We start from the raw sequence: 18,247 nt of genomic DNA on the forward strand, positions 1-18,247 counted from the left end.
CTTCAACCTTCTTTTGTCCCTCTCCCGCGCGTAAGATATATTTTAGGACAAATTAAGGGTCGGCTAGTATATCGTTCTTCGTCTCCCGACGTTCAAAGAGAGGCTGGGTGGCGTTCTGACTCTCGATGTACGGGTATCCTAAACACACTTCATGTTGCGCTAGCAAAACTATGCATCGCGATGCGAAACTTGGTGCGTTAGCATGACGTTGCATGTCGCGTTTATACACAGTGGTATCCTTGCAAGTGGGTGGCCTAATTATACGTCTGCGAGATCTAGCCGGCGGCTGGATGTTAATATAGAGTCTTGTAATTCGCTCTCTCGCGCTTGGACATCATCTTGCAACCTGGACAGGCGGCTCTCCAGATTAAGGGGATGATGATGCGGTTGGGGTAGCAGACGCCATAGTAAAGTACACTGGTTGAATCTTCGGGCCGGTTGGTGGGGAAGAAGGTCTAGTTCCCTTCTAGCTCGGCACGATGTCCCGAAGGATCGTCGAGAAATTGCGTGCCAGCTGAGACGAGAAACTCGTACGAAACCATGTACTAGTAACCCAAGCAACGTCCATCCCATAAGTCGATTGATGGATTGGCTACGCCGGTGATTGCGACCAATGCAGGCCACCGCCAGGGATCCCGGGTGCGCATTTCTATCCACAAAGGGTTATTATTACCACAGAGTTTTGCAGGTCGGAAACAATTCCAAAAGCGTGCAAAACCCAGGCACCACGCGGTTATGCAAACACGATCGACATGTAGACGGACAACAAGCGGCCCTTTCCAGCCAGAAGGAATGGGCAATGCAATCGCTCTATTAATGATAAGCCGTGAGGTCTCGTTAAAATAGTATATGGTATCACTTTTTTTTCGAAGAAGAAAGGAAATAAAAAAATATTCAGAATTATCGCGTGGATAAAGGTGCTGCGTCGACAAGCATCTCTGTAGTGCTCGCTGTTTCTGCGTCCTTTGCTGATAAAGAATCGTCCCAGTGGGGATTGGGCGTTTGTGTTTTCCATCCATTGGCCTGCACACCCTCGGAACCTTCTACTCGTACGTGTATATCGGTGACAACTTGAATGTCACGTGTTTCGTCGTTGGATTCCCGCGAGCGTTTCGTCCCTTCCAGTACGTATTCATTCTTCGAGCGTAGTATTTTACTGCCTCCCTTGCTTCCATAGGCTGCCGGGTAGTTGGGTCGCGAGTACTGGCTACGGTGTCGAGAGGGGAACACTCTGGGAAAGTACTTCGCAAGTAGGGGCCTCAGCAGTGGCAGGCAGGCGCAAATAATTCCGACGTTGGTTTCTACTGAACTCCAGGTCGCCGCAGGTGGATTATCGTAGGTTTGATCTGAAGAGTTCGAGATCGCGACAAGAGACTGCAAGCGTAGGATCGATACAATGCACACACTACAAGATTTCGCGTTAGTATAGGAAACAAACGTAACTCTAGGGTAGAAGGGATGTGACATGGTCGTGTAACAGCAGGCACATACGCGTATGAAAAAAAAGAAGGAACAAGAAAACCAAGAGAGACCACTTACAATCCACCAACTGCAAAGATGGAAATGAGGCCAATCTTTTGCCTCTTGCCCAAATTTAGACCTCGAATGACGGGAATCGGCAAAAGAATGATGGCAAAATCGGTCAGGATATTAATCGCAGCATTGGTGAACCACATGGCAAACTGGTTTATACACGAAGCCTTCTCCTTGGTCCAGAATGCCCTAACAGGTATGCAGGCAAAGATACTGGAGAAGACTGTCCAAATAGTGTAGCAGATGACGACGGCCATGGTGATCCAGTTCGCTATTTGGAAGACCTTTGTTGGGAAAATTCGCCGGTATTGAAGCAGCATGGATCCTTTGGTCAATCCGAGAGATAGGTAGTAAACCATTAAACTGCACCAAAAGGCCTGTGGGGGCTGATTAGTAAGTGCTAAGGAGACAGGAACACAAAGTCCTACCCTCAAAAAGATTCCCATGTCATGTTGTGAAACATCGCGAAAGTGCTTTCCCATTCCAAACTCTGCTTCTGTGGAGGGTCAGTCTTAATACATGATGAAGTCACGATGCCTACGTACGGATACCGATGCAGATGGTAAGCCCTATTGAGCAGAGCTAGCAATGGGTCAGCGGATGCACCAAGTGGTTTAGATATCATTTCATCAACTTACCATGGCCAGGGCAATGCCCAAGTCTTCGACTCCTGCACATCGAAGAATGTAGAGCCGCGTATATAGTCGGAGGATGACGATGATGAGAGCGAGACCAGTGAAGACGGAGGAGATGACTACAGCCTCACGACCTCGTGAGTTTTCAGATAATGATCCAGCCATGGTGTGATGGTGCAAGCCACGAGGCATCTGGAGAATCGAGTTGTTAATAAGCCCTGTGGGGAAGGCATGAGCATTTTACCCTCGAGTCCCTGAGGCAAGGGTAGCGTGAGAGCATGGTTAAAGGACGTTCCACGAGCGTCCTTAAGCACGTTCCCCGCTTTCCAGGTACCCGCTTGACGGGAACCTTTGCCAATAGTTCCGTGATCCCAACGGATCGCAGGCCTGCCTGAAAAGTTTCCGCGGATCCATGACTCGAAACATAGCAGCAACGAGGTACTGTGAGACAGTCACAGAAGTTGATCCTAGCACGCCTTGTGTTACATGCCGGGAGCTGCCGGGATCTACAGCAGAATGAAACACCGTGAGCGTCGTGCCTTGGGTGTAGGAATGCTTGCGCACAGTAACTGCACACACAGTCTCACCTCACCTCACCTCACTGCGGTTGCGGTTGCGGGTAAATTACTTTTTTTTCCCAACGGGCTACGAGTATGGTATGTCCTTGAACAAGATGGTGTCACCATCCATGTAGGCAGACGGATAAATTGTTTCAGGTGAATAAGTACCAGAGATTTTGTGGTTGGCACGCCTCTGTGTGCTGCTTGTGCCGTGCTATGACCGGGGGGGGGGTTCAGGATGTCTGCACCGTTGGACATATTACCACTTTCGGGTCGGCTTGAGAGCAAATCGGCACCCGCAGGGATCTGCAGGCAAGTTGTTCGGCGCGAACATACGTATGCAGGAACGTGGCGGGATCTGGAGGATCACAGGAGAGGGCGTATCGAATGTGGATGATTCGATTCGTGGATCATGTAAGCGAGCTGCAGGGTACCCGTCAGCAGGATACCCATCGCACCGATCAGAAGCGCACGCTCAAATGAAATCTTCGGAGAGGCAGCCTGATTCTCGTAAAGTGCGTTTTCGTTGACCCAAATCTTGTGCAAGTCCGGATGGCCATGCAACTGTGCCATGGTGGTGGGCGCTGGGCATACGGGTATACTCGACGTAGAGTATACTGTGCTACTCTCGAGCAATGGCTGGCTGAGATTAGGGCCGGCGTATGTAGTAGAACATAGAGAAGTGGGCTGTTCGCCGGTCCATCTTGGCGCCTTCTGCCACTAGGCGTCCAAAGCACCTGTTAGAATCATGCGATATACTTAAGGCGCATGGCCCTTCAGCATTGACGGCGCGCGCTCCACTTGCACGCTTCTCTAGCCAAGGACCTAGTCGCCATACCGCAGGACTCAAAGATGTGAAAGATCGATTTGGGGTGACACAAAACGAACAAAAGGATGATTACGATCCCGGAGGCCTGGTTGCATTTTGCCTATTTCTTCTACCTGCAGGCGACATGAACACGGCAGAGGAGCGGCACGCGAGTCGGACTGGCTTTCCCCGTGTGGGAATGGGCCGTTGGTTGTGGAACAGCTGCTGTCATTGGGCTGACCAAGGCCGGCGGCCGTCGTTTGGGTATGCAAGTACTCAGATACCAAGTAGTCGTACATGACATGCTCAGCTGTGTCGTGGTTGGTGTCGGTCGTATTCGTCCAGCTGCAGCCGCCGCCGTTTACCTGGATTCCCCAGGTTGGACAAGGTTTTCCCACAGGCCTCTTCTCCACCACGTGGAATCTGAGCAGGAGCAAAAGCTTGGTGAAGTCGTCATCTGTCAGAGTCTGATATTGAGATCGTCTGTGTTGTCATGTCGCCCAACGTACGACAACGACGAAGAGCGACATTGGACGATAGGGGTCGCAGGGATCGCCCAGACGCTAGTCCGCTTCTGCCGCGCACTATGCCCCGCACGTGAATGATCCTCACTTCTCCACACCAAAAGAGTCTCACAGATCCCTAAAACGTGGCAGCGACGATGACCTGGTTGCCGTGGGCCGAAATGTCAATCAAAAGTGGGCTGCAAGGCATGTCCATCAATCGTTCTCACGGGCCCTGTCCTCGCAACCACACGGCCTCGGATGACGATCGCTCCTTGCCACGCTCCCAACGCTGACATGAAGCACCGCAAGTCCGAATATGTCCGTCTTGTCTGGGTCTAGCACGCTGCCCATACTACTGCGCCTCGCTGAAACCCTTCTTCTTACCAGCACAGCTTCAGTCGCCTGAACTTTTTCCTAGCGTTTCATCGGGCCATATCTACGCTTGGCATTCCGCCTGACCCGGCCCTCAACACCATCAACCATGCGAAATCCGACTTGACGTCGGGCTTTAGTGCAGGTGTGTGGGAGTTTGGAGAAGAGAGAAGGCCCGGATATGTCTCACAACATCGAGTCAGAAAGGGCGGAATACAAGACTTGTTGCTGTGCCACAAACACGTCTCAGACAGGACGACATGCAGTCTACTACAATTAGGTTCACTAACGGGCCAACGTCTTCGCGCAGACATCAGTGTCACTCCTATCATAAGGTACGCTAGACAATTGAGTTCTCGTATTCTGATGGCGTAGTTCGACGTTCTGCTATTGCTGCCCTACGAATGGTTACTATATTCTGCGGTTTATGTTTGACGTCAACATAGACCCTTGCTACATGATGACCACCACCATTCGCCATGGACGTACCTCAGCACCACGCATACAGGTTTTTTGGCCCAATCAAAACCAGAGATACCATTGTATTCCACAGTCGCCAAAACCATAAACTATGGAGAATTGTCAGACCGTTGAAATGCTTTTCAACCCCCCTCGTAGATTACGACACTCGAATCCTCTTCGTTCTCAACCCATTGCTGTTCCATTGAAAGTGCAAAGAGAATTGTCCGACAATGACAAATGCAAGCCCTGCGTTCCAAGAGAACGCACAGGCGCTACTGCACTGAGCACCATGCTGTTCAATACCACCGTTCCTCCCACACCATCCTCAAGAGATGTGACACTGTCAGGTGAATGTCGCACTTGGGTGGATCTATTAGAACTTACAGAGTGTTCCCCTTTTCAGCCCAGTGCGTTGTCGTAGCGAGACTAGCTCATGGCTCTGTTGAGATAGTCAGGGTACCATATCGTGTTAGTTCGTAGTCAAATAGCTGATCGCATACCACGGTCGGAAAATAGAGTTTGAGTTTGCATGTTCTTTACTAAGCCTCTAGTCTACGATAAGACACAGGCTCTTGCTTGGCTGAGCTGACATTTGGCGAGAAGTTGGAGAAATGGGGCTCGACAAGAATTGCTTAGCGGTCGTTAAGAATGGGCCCACCACGGCTGCATACATGCTGCGTATGGAGATTATAATCTGTGTGAAATCGGGTCGTATCGGATAAGGAATAGTACATAGTAGCGCCTTGGCTGATGATCTTGTACTTGGACCAGCTGTCGCTGCCTTACCCCCACAATCATCAATTGAACAATACATGCGTGACTGCTTGCTCTGCCTGGGTTTTTGACTGAGCTACAATGGTGTGTGTGTGTGTGGTTAGATTCGAGACTACATACATGTTACACCCAGCTCAGCTCGAGATCATGGCCCAATAAATAGATTCAAACAAAAAGAATATCTAGGCATGATACTCGAGGTGAGACTGTAGCAAAGCGCCTGGTGGTCATTGAAAAGGGCTGAAATATAGCAGCTTGAATGTATATTGATAATTGATACCAACCAGTCCTTCCTCGTATGCGTTTTCATAATTTTCGTCTATGGAATACACATGGCTTTTCACACAAGCAATACCACAGCCTAAATACTCCATCAAATTCAGCAGATCTGTTGCATAAATACGTACCTGCGAACATGCAATGACCTAGAACTTTTCCTGTGCCTGCTTCTCCCTATCAAAGAGACTGATGGTTTTTGGTCACGATATTTTGCATCCAAGACTAAAAATGTCAATAACCATTCAACCCGTTGGAGAATACTTTACAACCAACACAGTATTGAGCACCTCTCTATCACAACTGAAACGAGTCACAAAATACTACACAGTATGTATGCCATGCCCTCCTCGTGGCCAGCTTAGCCAATCACAATGCCCATGGCGTAAAGTCAGTTAGTAGTAAGCTTCCAAAACCTCGCTTCTGAAGTTGGCGTCGAGCTTGTAGCATTATCCAAAATAACTAAGCAAGTACGATTTCCACATCTGGATGATCACAACATAAAACATACTCAATGCACGATTGCTTACCGTATAGTTCTAAAATATTTTGGAAGAACTAGAAAGAAGAGACTACTGAGTAAACAAGACTTGGTTCTCATCATCGCGCATCACATAATGTCACTCTCAGCTATTGGGAAAGGATGCGACCTCCGTATCTCTATAGTCACATTTACCGTGCGTATTCCTTGCCATTACCTTTCACTGTATACCTGTAAGCTGATGAGGGGTATATTTTTACTCAATATTCAATTCTCGTATATCGAGTTTGACGTTCAAGACCCTGAATACTGGAGAGTGATGTCACCTACTATAGGTACTACTTGTATAGCCTCCCGCCCAAGCAGGTATAGTGCCTTCCTGCTCGCCCGGTATTTGCAACTGCCACTCCCGAGCCTTACCAGTAAAATAACCTTGTAAGTATAATACTCCCGTCTTAACTGCAGGCTGACCCATTTCAGCTATAGCGACGTGTACTTAGATATGTATGCATCTGCACGACCCCTCACTTCATCACCTTGCCAACCTGTTTCTGTGACGGAACACATATTATTCCCAACTAACATAGGTTGGTATGCAGTGTATCAAACACTTTATGCAATGCCCAGATCCTTCTTGGTCTCATCTTCTGTTGAGATACATGGCGTGATCAAAACAAGCAGGTGCTTTGCCACAGACCATACGTTATACCTACGCTATATTTGCGCTCTTATGGTTTCATACTAGTAGAGAGCCCAGCCAAAACTGGCTGATCATTCTGGGCATATACACATGCGTTTGGAGACTCAGCCGCCATTGGTCGGACGCCGCCCCAATCCTGAGGCGCTCGATCCTACAATCGATGTCTCTAGATGCGCTAACTTTCTCCAGAATCAGGGCCGACCTTGGCGTATGTACAAGCTAAGTGGTATATGCAAGCCTTATGGGTGTGGCTGAGGCCCAGCCTGCTGACAGCTGTCATGTGCCCTCACCCTATGAAAAGCACGTGGCAAATATTGTTTAGGTGCATAATCTCTGGTGCAAGGAGACATCAAGCTATGCAGGTGAGTATTGAAACATCGGGGTCGAGTCTCAGAAGTACGTCTTGTAGTTTCGTCACGTTTGTTGGTTGCTAATCTTGGTAGGCGTCCAGCTCGACGCCCAATAAATTAGGCTTGTTGAGCGCACCCATGCAGCGCATTTAGCAGCAAATGAAACTTATAGAGCAGGAGGATTTCCCCAGGATTTCTTTGCTTGCACATCATTTCCCCACAGAATAACACGGCCGTTTTTTTTTGCTTGTTTACCGCCAAAAGCCATGTTCATATCACGGGCCGCACACCCCAATCTTACTACAACCGCCACTTTAGGCCACTAGTTAAACTGGCGCACATGCTGGCACGGCAGGTCCTTGTGCCGTCTATGACATGTCATTTTGTCAGCAAAGATTACTACCGAGGAAACAGTCCGACATTGCGGCTATCCAGCACGTGTTTGTGTACTTTTTGTATGGGAGAGTGAGCGTCGTGGCTGATCTGGGCCCCCTCTTGGCGGGCATCCCCAGCTTTCCCCGCATCGGCTACTTACAACGGGTACGCCAGTTGACTGAACTTACAACTCGGCAATTGCACACTGACGGGGCGGTAAGAGCAAACCCGTCATTCTCACCAATTGGCGTTCTCTCTAGAATGCATTTGGGTCGCTCGCGTAGACTTTGTAGCCAGTCGAGTGTGTCCATGCATCTGCCGCGTCATGGCTTAACACCAGCTCGGTCCTCTATTCGGTGCAACTCGAGATTGACTAATCATTGAAAGCACCTATGCACTGGAACGTCTTAGTCAGCCCCAGACCTTATGAAAAACATGGCCGGTACGTCAAATATATGTATACTGTTCGCAGTATCAGATACATGCATCCTGTTCGCAGTTTCACAGGTGCATTGATTTGTCTTAGTGCATCTTTCATTTCATCACATATTTCATCACATATACGCGACGACGGCACAACCTGACCATTGGGTATCCCCACTAACCCCCCAAAGGTAGCGTCGGTTGCGCAAGGGATTGTCTTTGGGCATCCATCGAGTTTCGACTTATTTCCCTCTGCCAATATCGACATTTCATCCGGAGTTGATTGCGGCGTAATCTTTCCCGTATCTGTCAGCAACCGCCCGGGTTAGCTGTACCGGGGCAGTATAGCTTTAATTGGACCATAAGCTCTTGAAACAACTGGTCTGCAAACAAAGACCTCACCTCCCCAATCAACCGTGGTGAACAAGGTGTCCCAAACAACCCTCACACATCCTTATTGCCACCTCGATTGTGTGAAGGTTCAGGGCTGGATACCGCCATCATGGCGTCTCGCGACTACAATGAAGATGTAAGATTCCTATTCTTAGTTTTTTTTATTGTTGAGGGAATTATTGACAGTGTTCAGGAGCGACATCAACTCGAGGAAGAGTTGCACACCGAGATTCTCCCCGGTACGGAGGTCATGGCTGATGTCGGCTCACACCACTTTGTGAAAGGCGACCATGCGGTAGTCTTGGTTCCACAGCCCAGTGATGACCCTAACGATCCACTCAACTGGAGTCCCGCGTGGAAGACGGCTACAATCGCATCAGCAGCCGTAGCTACATTCTCTCAAGGATTCGGCCCATTGGCTCTCTCCCCAATGTTCCCTGCCCTTATGAAAGCTTTCGATACGGACTTGGCTGGGGCTGTTCAATTCACAGGCGTGTGTATTCTTGTCCTGGGTTTCAGTAATTTCATCTGGTGAGCGTGCCGACTCCCCCCCCCCCGTCAACCTTATGTGATGATTAACGGATATACGTCAGGGTTCCCATAAGCTCCTCTTTCGGCCGTCGCCCTGTACTCCTTTTGTCTCAGCTCATCAATTTTGGAACATCAATATGGCGCGCAAAGGCAAACTCGTACGGCGCATTCATGGGCGCGTGTATCGTCAACGGTATCGGTGCAGGTCCTTCAGAGACTACCATGCCTGAGGTCATTGCCGATATATTCTTTTTGCATGATCGCGGCAAGTGGAACACTCTTTACTGGGTGGTGTATATGGGCTCACTCATGGTCGGCCCGATTGTGTCTGGGTCCATGGCAGAGACCGTCGGGTGGCGCGACTTCTGGTGGCTAAACACCGCCCTCTTGGGTTTCTCGTTCCTTATGTGCGTCTTCGCGTTTCCAGAAACGAGATACAGGCGTGCTGCACCAGTGCAAGAGGTCCAAGGAAAGGCACCGTCTCTGGAGGAGAAAATCAAAACATCCACTCAGAAAGAAGTTAGCAATTCAGATACTGAGCAGGATGCCAACGATATCCAGAGGGCCGAGACCGCCATCTCGACTGCCAATAAGGACCTTACCATGTCCGAAACCCAACAGCGCGATCCGCATCTCGGCAAGGGCAAACCTGCTAAATGGCAGTGGAGGATATTCCAACCAAACGCGAACCCTTTCCGAACTATCTTTCTCGAGATCTGGGTTCCGTGGAAACTTCTTACTTTTCCCATTGTAGAGTTTGCTGCTTTCGTCGCCAGCTGGTCATGCTCCAGTTTTCTCACGCTCAATCTCACGCAAAGCCAAGTGTTTGCCGCACCACCGTACAACTTCAAGCCCGTATATGTCGGCTTCACTAATTTTGCCGTTATGGTTGGTGCTACCATTGGCCTCTTCACTGCTGGACCTCTCAGTGATTGGGTGTCGTTACGAAGCACAAGGAGGAATAATGGCATTCGTGAGCCTGAGATGCGCTTGCCGGCTATGATCCCTTATATCATCATCATGCTTATCGGAAACATTGTCGTCTCGATTGGGTATGAGCGCAAGTGGGCGTGGCAAGTCATTGTCATTATTGGATATACATGCGCTGGTATCCAGGTCGCTGGTTTGCCTGGCATAGCCACCACTTATGCTGTCGATTCGTACAAGCCTGTAGCAGGATCAATTTTCGTTGCGGTGACAGTGAATAAGAACCTCTGGGGTTACGGAATGGGAAAGTTCATTACTCCTTGGACTATGGACGATGGGTAAGTTCAGCAACTTTATTGTATTAATAGCACTCACTAACTGCACCAGCTTCATCCCGCCTATTATGACTAACGCAGCTTTGATTACACTTTGGTGTTCATTTGGTTTGCTCTTCTGGTGGAAGGGTAAGACGTTCCGTCGCTGGACAAAGAACAGCAGCGTCCACCAGCATGAAGCTTTGTAATGTTCACTGGGCCTCTACGACTCTATCAACCATCCTTTCCTTAGCCAACCATTATACAAACCCATAGCCTCTACACATAATAAAACCCCTGACTATTCAAGCAATGAAGTCAATCGTTCCTATCCAAGCATCTTCATCTCTTTCTTCACACTGCTCCTTGTAGGCACCCTCGTCGCATCATCCCCAATCCACCCGCACTCCTCCGCCTTCCCCTCCAACTCTTCCCAATCCAACACCTCCAAATCGTCCAACGTAGCATTATTTCCCCTCAACCACAACCAATGCATCAACACAAAACACACCACACTCTTCACCCTCCCATCACTCCACCCCTCCGCTTCCTCATCCCGAATCATAAGATACCTATCCAACTCGGTGACATGATGCTTCATCCGCTCCCGCACACTCTGCGACACATAGCCCCCCACCGGCCCCGCAATCAGCGTAGGGATGACATTCAACAGCAGCGCCCGCCGATACGGATATTTGGGTGACGCAACACCGACAATCGGCGGCTCTGGCGCTACGAACCCAAGCACCGGCGCCGTCGACGCAATCGTAATCGGTTGATCCCGATACGACGACGGATTCGGCTCCATCTTCCACTCCCTCAACATATCGTATCGGAGCAAAAACCGTGTCGCAAGCTGTTTCTTGCGGTCATACAACCTCCCCAGTATCCCTCGGCTTTCCGCAATTTGCTCGGGGAGTAAGGTGCGTGTGAGCAGAAAGAGAAGCTCAATCATGAGGTACCGCGCGTGCAGCGGCGTTTCCGTTTCCAAGGCGGATACGATGCCGATCCAGTCTTTGCCGGGGGACACGGGTTCGAGGAGCGCAGTGACGAGGGGTGTGACACCGGGGATTGTGGCGTAGAGTTGGCCGAAGGCGAGGATGGCGTCGAGGCTTATTTCTAGGCTTCCTATGTAAGGGGAAGGAACTGTCGGAGCTAGAGAGTAGTATGCTGGGAGCTTTGTTGTTGTGATTTTCTGGGGCATCTGAGGTATCTGAGGTATCTCAGGTATCTGGGGTGCATGGGATGACTGAGACGGTTGCGAGGATGGTTCACCAGGGGGTGATACGTCTCGCCCGGAGGGTGGGATTACGCGACGGCCAAAGCGGGTTGTGACTGGTGATTGTTCGGGGGCATTGTTTGAGGATGAGGGTTGTGCTCGGGAGCCGCGAGGTGGTGCTGGACGCAAGGATCGTGGCATTCTGGGTTGATGGTAAACGATGTAGTGGGGAAAGAAATAAAAGATCTATCAGTTTGTAGCAAAAAGGAGGGTTGGTGGTAAAGTAATGGGTGGAGGGTTGAAGTGACGATAGAAGTGAAGGCGGGAGTGAATGTGGTTTGATGCAGCTACTTCCTTAATCAATTCATTTGCACTGTCCTGTTCTGTGAGAACGAACAATGCAACTGCCTGAGTTAATACGTGACTTATTTCTCTATTGTGTGTTATAACGTCCATGTACAACACATTCACCAAGGTCTTCGTATCGGGTTTGGAAACACTGCGGTTTTGTAGCCACAACTCTGGTCAGTGAAAGCCAATACGTGGAGTTTCAGGAAAAGATATTACTGGAGGTCCCAGTGACCATGAGATGTTCTGTTATAGTGGACGATATGGGTTCACTACGCAACTCGTCACTGATCGACACGTCCAAGTCGATTGGCGTATTGTGCCGGATGATTAGAATACTACTGAAAGTTTCCAGATTCCAACCTCAGGGAGTGTGAAATAGTGGATGGATAGACAAATAATGAACATCACTATCCTCAGACAGCAAAAGCAAATGCACACATCCTAACATATATGAGTATATATCAAAACATCAAGGTTTTTCTACAGCTATCCCTTTGTCAAGTTGAAGGCAATAAGTGAAAAAGAGGAGCAAGTCTCTTTATGTAGAGAGATTTCAAACATCGATTACCGATCTACTTTACTGCAAATAGATACACGATCAGGATATTGAATGCCGACATCACTATTTGCATGTCTACATTTTATGGAACCTGTTCGAAACCGCAAACGCTTTCGAACAGTAGATAGATGTTTCTCGTCATGTGAGATCAAATGGTTGACGGAAGAAAAGATCATCTGACAATGGAGAAGTACGAATAGCAATTCGTACATTTTGTCGCTGAAGAGATACTCATTTATCCAGTGTGTCGTTGGTTCATCTTTCACGAGCTGTACTGACGACCTTCCTGGTATACAAGCAGACCCGCTATTCTGAAACAGTTCCTTACGGCGACATATACAACAAAGAAGGAAGATCTTAGAAAGCTAGAGTACGATATTGCAACCCAACATGACATTTTCAAATCGTTGGCCCGAGACCATCTTCGATTTTAACATAAAATGCATCGCTATATGTATAAAAATCACAATCTACCCCTCTCTCAGCAAATTCTCCGCCAGGTCTCTCAGTACAAACTTCCTAATCTTGCCACTACCTGTCAGCGGAACCTCAGCATCGCAGTCCTCTCCCAACCAGAAGATATGCACTGGCGCCTTATGCCTACCCAACACCTTCCTGACCCAACCCTGTACCTCCGCTAAATCAGGCTTTGGCGTATCTGACTCGTGAAGCAAAAACGCCACAGGAATTTCCACGAGGCGCGGATGCGAGACACCAACGACAATCGCGCGCGCAATAGACGGGTGTGCAACCAGCCGCTCTTCTATCTCAAGAGGGTATATATTCTCACCACCTGTTCCTCGCACGTCAGCACTCCTCACCACATACAGACAACGAGAGAAAGAACGTACCTCTGATAATGATATCCTTGAACCGCCCCGTAATCGTACAATACCCATCAACATCCAATACCGCCTCATCCCCCGTATGCAACCACGGCTCCCCATACTCATCATTAACAATAAGCTCAGCAGTCTTCTCCGGATTCTCCCAGTAACCCCTACAAACCTGGTATCCCGCGACGCAAAGCTCGCCTCGAACCCCAATCGGCACGACGCGATCGTTGCGATCTACAATCTTGACTTTGGCATGCGGCAACACGGTACCCACAGTCGTCAAGCGCGCATGCATCGAATCCGTCGTATGCGCGTTGAACACAGTCGGACTCGCCTCGGTGAGTCCGTACGAGGATGTGAAATCAGTCATTCCGAGTTCAGACACCATGCGCTCCATGAGCCATTTCGGCACAGGACTACCGGCTACAATGCCAGTTCGCAATTTGCTTTGCCAGCCCGCGGGACGCGGAACGTCCATTATAGATTCCATCATTGCGGGGACGCCGTGCAGCGCGGTGCAGTTCTCGGTGGAGATGGCGTGCATGCAGGCGATGGGGTCGAAGGCTTCGGCGGGGAAAACGATGGTGGAGCCGTGGGTTAGGACGGCGAGGACGCCGAGGGTGAGGCCGAAGCAGTGGAAGAGAGGGGGTGGGCAGCAGAGAGTGTCGGAAGGGCTGAGTTGCATGCGGTCGCCGATGAAGCGGGAGTTGTTGATGAGGTTGCTGTGAGATGAATTGTTAGTTTGGCTGGATGTACATCGGAGCGTGTGGAGGGAAGGGGAGGAGAAGGGAGAGGACTAACTAGTGTGTTAACATGGCTGCTTTTGGCTTGCCTGTGCTTCCACTTGTGAATTGGAGGTTTGCTACGTCGTGAGGACTTATTATGCCGTCAAAGATGTCGAGGATGTGCTCAGGAATGTATTGGGCATTGTCGATGAAGGAAGAGTAAGTAGCAAAGGAGCCATGTTGACCTCGTATTAAACATACGGTCTTAAGATCGGGAAGTACTGAGGCTATATCTTTTTGACTCAGCCTTTCCAGTAGTGAGATGTTGTCGAATCGGGCAATGTTGGGTGTAGTGAATAGAATTCGGCACTCTGGTTTTGTTAGTTTTGCAATGAATTTCTGGAACCAATGTTTCGAAAAAAAGAAACAAAGACATACTTGTATGCTTCAAGGCAAACTCCATCTCCGTTGCAGTATAGGTATTGTTGAGAGTGACGCATATCGCACCAACTCTTGCGCACGCAAAGAATAATGCAATGTACTTTTCACAATTTCCGCTCATGATGCCTATCCTATCTCTGGGTCGAACCCCTTCTTTTAACAATGCTCTAGCCAACAAGCTCGATTCTGCCCATAATTTCTGGTACGTCCAGCGCGCACCAGTCCATGGTATGACGATAGCTTCGTTGTTGTGGTAATGTGCGGCTTGTTGTTGGAGTAATTGAGAGAGTGTTAACTGAACCAGTGGCGGGTCGAGGGGCCCTGTGACAATGGAAAGGTTGGGGTATGGTGGAAGATCGTAGGGGTCGATCTGAAGTAGTGTTTGGTTGAGACGCTGCAAAGCGTCGTTTCGAGATTGGTCGTATATTTCCGCCATTCTGGCTCGGGACTTTTACTAGTACTTGCTACAACAGAAGATTGGTAGTATACCAAGCAATAATGGCCAAGGGAGCAAGAGGAAGTGAAATGCTCGATAGTAGTTGCGATCAATGGACTCAATCAACCGGGCACATAGGCAATGGAACACAAACGATGTGAGATACCGAAAAGAAGCCGTGTCGTATAGCACTCGCAAGCAATCGAGAGACTGATGCTAATGCCTCAAGACACTTTCTGGTACAATTTGCCCGTGGTAGCAACGAAGGTGATGATGAGTATTTCGCCAATTGCTCGGATCTAAGGATGAGAGCGGAATGAGCCATGCTGTGCGCCCCATTTCCTGACATCGTGGACACAAGGGCATTAGCCATTGCTCGGGTCGGATGATGCTTAATCCGGAGTAGTGTAGAGAGTAGGCCAAGTATCAACATTGCAAAGTCAACCGATCCATCAGCTTATCTCCTGCTCTTTCCGACACACTGCAACTAGCAGCGCCATGGCATGGTCCAGCAAGGGGCCCCACACGATGGCGAGGACCCTACTTCGAAGGAGGGACGATCGTCCAAAGCCGTCGTCAAGCCGCGAAGGTGTAGCCGCGTCTGGTGACAGCCAGGGGCGTGCTCATCCCTGTCACATCAGCCAGTGGAGGGCCGCATTTCATCTCATCTGATAAGATTAACCACCGCTCATGGCTGGTGCGATGTCGGTGAGGACTGGACGCGCCTCAATAGTCGGTGCATTGACGTTGCAAAATTTTATCAGATCAAACGTAAATTTTATCAGATCAAAATTAGCGTCGCCACATGGGATATTGCGTGGAGACAGGCCGGCTGGGTAGTCCGACTAGCGGCTGGGCGAGCATCATGGAGCGTTATCAGATCTGCTGGCCTGCCTCATCAGGCCTTGTCACGTCATGTCAGCGCTTCGAGTAAATTTTTTTTCTCGCGGAGCTTTGTACTAGTTGGAGGCATCAAGTGGAGTGGCCACGCCCAGTGGAACTTGCCGGCTGCAATGCCGTTACGTCTTGTAATCCACCACCACACTCCCACACCTCCATCGTCGGGTTAGTGCGCGAATATTCGGGCAACAAGGCCGCTCGACTCGGCTTCCAAGGCCAGTTCGCACCCTCGTTTGGCGCTACGCACAGGACAGATCAGATAAAAATTTGCGGCTAAATATCTGATCCGCCCTTTGCATGTGGGATGGAGCGGGGGACCGCGGCTTTCATCGAAACCAGTTTTGTGACGGCTATGCAAATACTCTCTAATGTGGGGTACGAGTCGTCCACTGGTACAGGGCGAGCATACGCGTACTCCAGAACATGAGCATTCCACTATTCAGGAGAAGCAGCACGCACGGATGGCAATAGTTCAAGCGATTGTATATTGTCGTGTATATTGATTAATGGGGTGGTATCGTGAGATAGCCAAAGAAAAAAAAAGAAAAATAGAAAAAAGCGCTGAATGATGAATTACAATTTGGCACCTGCATCGAGACTTGGCCGGATCTTCTTCTCGCCATTCCATGTGAATGGGCTCAGAGTGAAGAACTTCTCCCTGTTAACCATCATAAGCGCACTCCTCTTATGCGGGAGATCCATAAGCTTTTCGACGTGGAAACCATGGGCAAAATCATAAGCCAGGACAGTCCTGCTTGTTGCTGCAGGCTCTCCCACTAGGTTCCATGTACGCGGCTCATCAAGGAACATGTAGTGCATTAGACCCGACCACCATGCAGAGACACGGTACGGGCCTCTGAATCTCACGTCCCCTACCAAGGAGTGCCTTCCCCGATCGTAGGGCGACGACTGATAGTGGGCGCCCATATGGTCCTCCTATGTGCTTGTTAGTACGTAATTGAATTACAGCAAGCAGAAACAAAACATACCATTGCCCAATAGACTTCAAAATAAGCAAAGAGAATATCGTCAAACGCAGCAAACATGGTGAGCACGTGGGGGTCCTCGTGCAGTTTGCGGAGATATTCGCGGTGTTGATCAAGAGTACCAGTCTCATTCCAGCCAGCAGCCACACGTGGGTCATTCTGCCACTTGTTGAATAAGCGGAGATGCTCATCGTTGGTGTAGTCCAGAGCCACCATGGTGAAGTGTTCCTTCAGATGGGGTATCCATCGGCTATAGATGATGGACCCTGGCTCGGGCTTAGGCTCCCGAACAGGATGCATCGTGTGTCGGGGCAAAGCTGGAAATTGAGTACTTGGTGCATTCTGGAATGGAAAAGGAGGGTACTGTCTGCTGGCTGGCTTGCCCGAGGCATCGAGGTGTGGTGCCCACACCGGGCGGGCTCCGAACGGAGATGCAGCACCCTGCCAGAATGTGCCTCGGAAGAGAAGATGGCCGTCTTGAGGTGCTTCTGCTCGAGAGGGTTTAGGATGGGGGTGGAAGAGGCCAGTGACATACAACTCATGAGCTAGTGACTTGGAATCCTTGCCGGAAAGAATAACGCGGAAATTCTCTACCAGAGGATGCAGTGACACCAACGCATAAGCGATGAGCCAGACCTGCGGAACTGTAGGTCTATCCTGGTTCCAGGTAATAGTTACATGGGGCGATCGTCGAGCGCGCGCCCAAGAGCTATTGTCGCCCTTTGGTGGCACACTGTCTTGACTCGGTGAACCGATATCACTGAACGAGACATCTTCGTTGTGCAATACAACTGGTGGAGTGACCTCCTTGCCAGTTGTATTTGCCGAAGAAATACGGATCTTATTGTTGGTAGGGTTTCCTTTGGGAGCGTCGTTGACGATTGCGTATGCGGTAAGATATGGGTGAGGAAGTTTGAGAATGAATGGCTCTTCTGCCGCAGTTGGCCTTGTTTGTTGACTCATGTTTAAGTATTGAATTTCGTGCTGGCAGAGAGAGAGACACGAGAAGATTGTATAAAGGACCTTTTCATAGCCGGGGTGTGTTGCTTGAAGGCATTCAACTTGGATACAGCTGCCCCGGGGCTGTTTAACCGAGGTCGTTCCTAGTAACCGGAGCAAGTTATGTGGATATGCTAGCCATTGACGGGCAACAACTGCCAGCGCTTGCGTGGGTGGCCGTGGTACGATGAAAGTCCCGGGTGGATGGCTGATCGCACCATGTGGGTCTTAAGCTGCCACCCTCTAACCCATGCAAGTTGTCGTACATGTGTGGCGTGCATTTACGGCGCATCCATGCGGCCCACACTAGCTGTCGGTGGCATCGTTGTTTTGAGCTTGGATATCGGGGTGTCTGACCGTTGCTGGATAAAGCTC

At 49.7% G+C, this 18,247-nt stretch overlaps 5 protein-coding genes across 5 annotated transcripts; 1 reads left to right on the forward strand and 4 right to left on the reverse strand.

Annotated features, from left to right (window-relative positions):
- Positions 1-900: 900 nt before the first annotated feature.
- On the reverse strand, positions 901-2,333 carry COCMIDRAFT_2048 (uncharacterized protein; the record flags this gene model as incomplete). Its single annotated transcript, XM_007686090.1, has 5 exons — positions 901-1,405; positions 1,540-1,910; positions 1,962-2,029; positions 2,079-2,115; positions 2,172-2,333. 5 exons carry the CDS (start codon positions 2,331-2,333, stop codon positions 901-903), a joined length of 1,143 nt encoding a protein of 380 aa, XP_007684280.1.
- A 6,424-nt stretch (positions 2,334-8,757) lies between these two features.
- On the forward strand, positions 8,758-10,629 carry COCMIDRAFT_85445 (uncharacterized protein; the record flags this gene model as incomplete). Its single annotated transcript, XM_007686161.1, has 4 exons — positions 8,758-8,784; positions 8,842-9,179; positions 9,242-10,444; positions 10,494-10,629. The coding sequence occupies 4 exons, from the start codon at positions 8,758-8,760 to the stop codon at positions 10,627-10,629; spliced, it is 1,704 nt and encodes a 567-aa protein (XP_007684351.1).
- A 164-nt stretch (positions 10,630-10,793) lies between these two features.
- On the reverse strand, positions 10,794-11,630 carry COCMIDRAFT_54242 (uncharacterized protein; the record flags this gene model as incomplete). Its single annotated transcript, XM_007686162.1, has 1 exon — positions 10,794-11,630. A coding segment is annotated over one exon (837 nt), but the record flags the coding sequence as incomplete, so codon positions are not given.
- Positions 11,631-13,019: 1,389 nt separating this feature from the next.
- On the reverse strand, positions 13,020-14,987 carry COCMIDRAFT_2051 (uncharacterized protein; the record flags this gene model as incomplete). Its single annotated transcript, XM_007686091.1, has 4 exons — positions 13,020-13,342; positions 13,401-14,107; positions 14,187-14,481; positions 14,549-14,987. The coding sequence occupies 4 exons, from the start codon at positions 14,985-14,987 to the stop codon at positions 13,020-13,022; spliced, it is 1,764 nt and encodes a 587-aa protein (XP_007684281.1).
- Positions 14,988-16,460: 1,473 nt separating this feature from the next.
- COCMIDRAFT_2052 (uncharacterized protein) lies at positions 16,461-17,836 on the reverse strand (the record flags this gene model as incomplete). The annotated part of the gene is made up of 2 exons (XM_007686092.1): positions 16,461-16,823; positions 16,877-17,836. The coding sequence occupies 2 exons, from the start codon at positions 17,834-17,836 to the stop codon at positions 16,461-16,463; spliced, it is 1,323 nt and encodes a 440-aa protein (XP_007684282.1).
- Positions 17,837-18,247: the final 411 nt, after the last annotated feature.

The sequence above is a fragment of the Bipolaris oryzae genome (genome assembly GCF_000523455.1).
Source record: "Bipolaris oryzae ATCC 44560 unplaced genomic scaffold scaffold_16, whole genome shotgun sequence".
NCBI classification, from domain to species: Eukaryota; Fungi; Ascomycota; class Dothideomycetes; order Pleosporales; family Pleosporaceae; genus Bipolaris; species Bipolaris oryzae.